Here is a 7,220-nt window from a genome sequence, read left to right on the forward strand (position 1 = left end):
AGAACCCTTGCAGCTGACAGGACACCTGACACACCCTCTGAAAGAGTCCCACGTAACGTATCTTTATAATGCTTCACAAAGGGCTGGTGAAATAAAAAATCTGTTTTGTTCCTGATTGTAGGCTTGCTCTAGTATGTTATCAGCAACAATAATGACAGCCTCACAGTGGAGAGTGGCATGTTTCACGTATGACAGAAATACATGTTTACATCCAGTGGGAATAAATGGCACTGTCAGTTTTCACAATGGAAAATCTTCTGATTGTGTTTTTCATGGCCACCTGACAGTTCTGTTTTTGTATTGCCGTTTATCTTTTTTGTGGCCTACCTTTCTTTGGGCTTATTTCCAGAAATAGTAATTTAGGAGACTTTGCAGGCACAAGGTCGAACCTTTGCTCTTTGTCATAGCTATGCAAACAGATGTATCCTGGTTATTAACCATTTGCTAGATGCACCCATCATACCTCTCCACCCCTTATTCAAACTAGACTTTGCTACTGCAGCTCTAAACAAAGTAGGAAGTTAACGAAATGTTATCCATGATTATGTATCTGATACATTTTTCAGCAAATTGTAAGCCAGTCCACTCTTTGACATGTTTGATTTGCAGCAGCATGGACACAAAAAACGTTTTTGTTCTTTTAAAGGTATCATTGATCTGAATATGTAGATGGCATTTAAATGGTTTTAAGAAAAACAAGAGTGAGTCAGCAAGCCAAATATTTGGATACTCTGTGGATAGTAAAAGAAACTGCATCTGACTCGCTACAGGTGGTGTATGAAAGTGCCCCGCCTCTCCAGAGCAAGGGATGCAAATAGCTACTCTAAAGCTATCATTTTACACTTGATCCTTTGGGCAAAGAGGCGTAGTCATTGGATCACAGCAGCTCTTTTACAATGGAAACCAGACAGCTTCATGCAGCTGAGGCATTTAGACAATAGCTGAAAGGTTCATTCAACCAACGTTTGCTGTCTTATTTTTTTTCCAGCTATGCCTATTGCAGACCTTCTCGGAGTCCAGTTCGACATGCAGCTGCTGGTGAAACTTAGTTTCTCTGCTGCTGCAGTGCTGCTGGTTTCTTGGGCCTACAGATTCTACAGATCCAGAGACGTGAGGAAAATTAAACCTTGTGGCAAAGAAAACAGAGAGACAGAAAATTCTGCCAGCCACGACTACAAGAGGACACAGCAGCATCTCTGTTTTCAAGACAAGGACGATGATGCCAAGCAAGACTTAGCGACTAATGACTTGGAATCCAATAGCACCAAGGGAATACTTAATAAATCTCATTCACACCAAGTTGAAAAGAGTAAGAGTGTATTTAGTCGTTTAAATGATGATCAAAATAAATACATGGGGAAGGAGAAGCTTCATCAGGACCAACCAACTGTTTGCCCAAGTAATATTTCAATTGGATCTACTTTGAAGATACATGATCCAACAAATTATGGGTTGGCAGCTATTACTGGACGTCGCTCTCCTTGCCGTTTAAAGAAGCTAGATGGTGGAGTGGGTGTGAGCAGAGAGTTAAGACAGGACTTGGAGCACCAGGGGGTCTACTCCAGCTTCCTCTCCAAGGCGGAGATCAAAGTAGAAGATGCCAAAGTAGTACTGGAAGGATCAGGAGACAAGACTGTGAGTGGAAAAATATATGACTATTATGTTGAATCTTCCTCTCACTCAATAACAGATTCAAAAACGTTGCTTGCCCAGTATGAGCGGAACACTGTATCGAAGAAGAAATATAGAACAGAGGACACCAGCTTCATTGATGCTCCTGTAAGTCCTATTGTTATGCGTGATTTGGTTTTTCCACAAAGTGTTGTAGTGGAAGACTCCTTGCAAGGACGCCCGAGGCACCCTGAAAGGCCTTCTCTCCTACGCAAGGAGAGCTATATGTCTGCAGCAGAACAGTCTGAACCTTCCATCCACTTTCAGATTTCAACAAACTTAAGCCCAGTGACTCACCGTGGGGCCTCAGCAGATAATGAGACCATCTATCTTCAAAAATCAACAGATAAAGTACATAATGTGAAGGAGGCAACTGATGTAGAGACTATCGGAGGTGGTTCATTCTCGGGTCTTCCAGCAGAAATATTCCTCAGCACAGATCTCGAAATTTTGAAAAGTAAACTTAATCTTGGAAACTGTTTAGAGATACTTCATCTTGCCAAGAAAAAGGGGCAAAAATCCGTTCAGCAAGCAGCCCTGGAGGTTATGTCAGACAACTACCTACAGGTGCTTCGGGACCCCAACCTTTATGGACGGCTAATGGCTGATGAGCGGGAACGAATTCGGAAGCAGAGAATGAGAGCGAGAAGGTTTGTCATAGTTGCAGATATGGACCCTCAAGACTGTTTCAGAAACACAGCAGCACAGAGAGCAACATCAGAACAGAGGAGCACATCCAGTGCAATGTACTTTTATGATGACTACAAAGATGTCTGGCATTCTCTTTGCCCGATCCCACAGGAGGTCATTTCTAAAGCCTGTGCTATGTGCACAATGGATAACTACTTATTTGTGGCAGTAGGTTGTCAAGGCAGTGACAGAGAAATGACACCCTCAAAGAGAGTGTTTTGCTACAATCCTTTGACATCCATTTGGAAAGAGATCAGTCCTATGAATGAAGCCAGGCCCCGCTGCAAACTGGCAGCACTGGATGGCTACATCTATGCCATCGGAGGGGAGTGTCTCTCCTCTGTGGAGCGCTATGACCCACGACAGGACAGATGGACATTTGTGGCTCCACTGCCTAACGATACCTTTGCTGTTGCACATCATGTGACTGTGTGCAGTGGAGAGCTCTTTGTTTCTGGGGGTACTCTTAGATATATTTTACTTCGCTACAACCCCAAAACCAACACCTGGAGGCCAAGTCTCATTGTAGGCAACAAAGATAGATCTATAGATATGGTTGCTGTGGGAAGATTTCTCTACAGATTTGACATTAACCCATTGTTGGGAGTCAGTGTGTTCCGCTACCATACGGTCGCACGGCTTTGGTATGAGTGCAGCGCCAAGCGAATGCTGCACTGCCCAGCCTTCCAGTGTGTCGCAATGGATGGCACAGTTTACTGTCTCAGCCGACACTTCACCATGAGATTTGACGCAGATGAGATCTCTCCTGCTTTTGCAGATGAGGAGCTGAGTGTCCTCTCTGAAGCAAAGGGCTTACTCTTCCCCTTTATCCTTTCACTACCTGATAAGAATCCTCGACAGACAAGTGTGTAAAAAGGACTAAGCTTTTTTTGTTGATAAGATTTGATAGTAACTGAGTACTTGTATGAGAGTTATTATATTAGGGTAATAACTTACTTTATTGTCTTACAAAAAAATATCACCACAAACTGGTAAGCCATTTATTTGAAACATTATTACTATACTCTCTTCATGAAACCACAGCACATCAGTTTAATAAACAACTTTATTTTGTTTTTTGGACTACAAAGATGTGTTGTTTGCTATGTTCTATCCTTGGCAGTAGATATAAAAGATTAGACTTTTAATGATAGTCAAATTACTATTTGCTTAGATTTACACAGGAATTGCTGCCATGTTAATTGTTTGCTGCTTTGATTTGCCACTTCTTCCTCCCATTCTGGTAGTTTAATGCCATCCCAGATGCCTAACCTCTTTTCAGTAAAAGGTAATTCATAAAAACAATCTAGAGTAAATTAGTTATTCAAATTTGAACACTCAGAGTCTGTGCAATAAACTGATAATTTACCTCTGTGCTCATCTGTGTGAGTCATGAGTATAGCTTATGCAGTGGTCTGGATACAATGCTATTATCTAAAGCTGCTCTTTAAAGAAATGACAGATTGTAAATGGGTATGCCATGAGAATGAATGGTTAGCTTCCAAAACATTTGTCACATTTTAATCTCTGCAGCATTTACATTTTTGCAGGTATTTGTTAACACTTTAATAATTCTTCTTTCATGACAAAAAATGCTTTATCAACTCATTGAGTGGAATCATTTTCTTGTAACAGTCAGACATATTTACCCTGTAATCTACTTTTATAAACATCAAATAAAAATACAATTGTATCTCTCACTGTTCATGAACCCACTGTTATTGATTGTCAGCAAGAAACCTCTCAATTTTTGTTTTTCTTGAAACAGGTGACAGAAAGATAAGTATAATCTAAACAATGTATTGTAAACAATATTAACATGTACTGAAATTTATTTTGCAATGAATTTTCTCACAATACAAACTGAAGCTGCACACCTGAAAGATATGGAGTGATATGCCGCTATAGCGCCATCATGTGGTTCAGAAAGCTAACAATAGTCTGCTTCCATGAATGCAGTTGAAGACTTACCATAACACAAGGACATAAGGCTCTTGGGACACTTAGGGAGTGGTGCAGTAGTACGACTAACCAGATTACACAGGAAGAAACAAACCTGATCAGGAAGGCAGCAGGAAGTGAGGCTTTAGAGGCCTTAGAGGCTTCTTGATTTACCTCATTACCTACATCAGATCAATTTTTAACAGTTATTTTGTATTTGTCTTTTTTCATAACTTCCATAGATCTGGTATGATTTAGATATCAGAGATATCATTTATTTATTCAGTTGTCCTTTTTTCTTCCTGCATTGTGAACACTTTTGCACTTAATCAACAAACATCTTCACAGAAATATATATATAAAAAACAACTTTTTATTGTTTTAAATTCCTAAGCTGTCTTTTCAGTTAAGAAAGTTGCAGTTTTAATAATGAAAATATGACCTAAAATTTCAAACCACTTCAAACATAAAAACAATGGAAAAAAAAATCTTCAACCATATTCTTCTGCCAAATTTGTTTTGTCATCACATCTTGAGTAAAGCAATAATCTGAAACCTGTAAATATGGATTCTCTCTCAGATTTAGATCATTGTTGTTATTGACACCATATTCATTGTCAATAACGGGCACCAAGTGACTTTTGTATCCTGACAGTAAGTGGTCACTGATGGAAGTTGTGATTTCTGCTTTTCCTTATAGTCATCCATCGACTACATTGGGGCTGAGTTGATTGAAAACACTGTAAAAAGAACAGAAATAAAACCGTCATGTTACAGCAGTCGGTGATTACACACCTGACTGAATTGGAGCAATAAAATACATCTGGGACACTCTGGTTTTAAATATCAATGAACAGAGTTTAATTTATTTTGTCAATGCCATAAAAGAGATGGATACCGATGCTGATACTTCACAGCATGCTTCACGTGTATAATCTCTACATCACAACCTTATTTGCATATTAAATTGTCGCCTTATCAGGAATTGGCTTGTTCAACCTCCCAGACTGAAAGGTGGTGCTGGGATTCTAGGGTTGTAGTGTTGGAAAAGAACTATCGATTTTATGTGCATAGAACTGCTCATAGTCTGTTGCCAAATAAAGTGAGGGCAATGAAGAGTGGTGGTCAAACACAATCCTTTACGGCAGTCCATGGATAACAATATAAACAAGCGTTGCACACAGCCTCATGCGATTAAGTTATGCAGGGCATGACCTATTCTTTTTCAATGCTCTTGAAAAGGCTTACCATGTGACACGAGCAAATTGCTCTAACTAGCCTCTAAGTGCCTTTTAGGACTGATGATTTTACAGATTTTTCATGACTGCTGAGTCTTAACAGAAACTTGCATTCACAAGGAGTTTTATCACAGCCCTTTATCTTGGCCATCAATATTATGCAAAAGTCTACAATTTATAGAAGAAAACCCTGACTCACACAGTTGTGACAGGCATTCAATTGATGTTAATACCCTGAATGAGCAGTTAAGGGCTGACCTCAGCTCTCAGCAGGGCAGATCTTCTCTCAAAGACGTCTGGCTTAAAGTCCCAGTGGGGCCTGTAGTCTACACGGCTGGTGCTGTTAGCTATCTTTGGCTCCCGAGTGAACTATGTCAGAAGGAATAAACAGACACAGACAGCAAAGAGGAATGAGGGAAGGGGGATATACAGAGGCTTGAGCAATGAGCCTAGCTCCAAGATCAGCAAAGCTCACATTTCACTATCGACCCATTCTGTTGCACAGTATTCTTTAAGTCATTTTGCCTCCTAAGTTCTGAACCAGGAGTCGATAACTGATCCTCTAGTCGATACAATCAGTCTTCAGTTTGAGTCGGTCCCATTAAGATGCTGAGCTGATGTTAGATCAACCAAGCCTTGATAACTTTGCAATTTATCTTAATATTAGCTGAGGTTCTAAAACAAATAATGCTACTGCAACCAGGCCATAGCAATTAGAATTCAGGATTAAACAATAATCTGCATTTTCTGATAAAAGAGAATATGATAGACTGACATACAATGTTGAACTACTGCAGTAAATTAAAGTATGTAGGTCAATAATACCATCACCTTAGCTGAAGTCTTCCTTCAGTCCAGTTGCCCGTCAGCACTCTACTTTTATATCTCAGTTCTATTCTCCATCCGATTTGGGTCCATTTATCCTTTTCAATATCCTTTTGGTCCAGACTTTACCCACTGTCAAATCTGCAGCATTTTCTGAGCAAGGCTGGCAAATCAAAAAGACAGCATGTAGTCACCTGATCCCTTAGTGGAGGAAACAAGCTAAAGCTTGGTTGCCATGGACACAGCAAACACTAAAAATAAGGTAAGCTGGGTTTACTGTTTGCAAATGGGAGATGTCTTACGTGTTAACATTAAAGACATACATACTTTTGGGTTGAGTTATGACATTTATCTTTCAGTAGTATTTTTTTCCAGTTGTGGTGGACATTCTTCAGGGCAATGTTTTGTGATGGGAAATATTAGATAACAAGATTTCCCATTGTGTCATAAAATTTGGACCAAGATAGAAAATACAATGAAATATATACAGGTGCTGGTCATAAAATTAGAATATTGTGATAAAGTTCATTATTTTCCATAATGTCATGATAAAAATTAAATTGTCATATATTTTAGATTCATTGCACACCAACTGAAATATTTCAGGTCTTTTATTGTTTTAATTTTGATGATTTTGGCAAACAGCTCATGAAAACCCAAAATCCCTGTCTCAAAAAATTAGAATATTATGAAAAGGTTCTCTGAACGAGCAATAAAAATAATCATCTGAATCAACAAAGTAACTCTAAACACCTGAAAAAGATTCCTGAGGCCTTTAAAAACTCCCAGCCTGGTTCATTACTCAAAACCGCAATCATGGGTCAGACTGCTGACCTGACTGCTGTCCAGAAGGCC

The 7,220-nt window shown here is 39.4% G+C and overlaps 1 protein-coding gene across 1 annotated transcript; it reads left to right on the plus strand.

Annotated features, from left to right (window-relative positions):
* The first annotated feature begins 862 nt into the window (after positions 1 to 862).
* Positions 863 to 4,066, plus strand: klhdc7a (kelch domain containing 7A). Its single transcript, XM_015006818.2, has one exon. The coding sequence runs from the start codon at positions 991 to 993 to the stop codon at positions 3,232 to 3,234; it is 2,244 nt and encodes a 747-aa protein (XP_014862304.2). The 5' UTR covers positions 863 to 990; the 3' UTR covers positions 3,235 to 4,066.
* Positions 4,067 to 7,220: the final 3,154 nt, after the last annotated feature.

This window comes from Poecilia mexicana, unplaced genomic scaffold (assembly GCF_051168715.1).
Source record: "Poecilia mexicana isolate PSO_F unplaced genomic scaffold, ASM5116871v1 scaffold_5, whole genome shotgun sequence".
NCBI lineage: Eukaryota > Metazoa > Chordata > Actinopteri > Cyprinodontiformes > Poeciliidae > Poecilia > Poecilia mexicana.

Coding starts and splice junctions, on each gene's coding strand:
- klhdc7a (XM_015006818.2), top strand. CDS start 991: ATGCCTATTGCAGACCTTCTCGGAGTCCAGTTCGACATGCAGCTGCTG.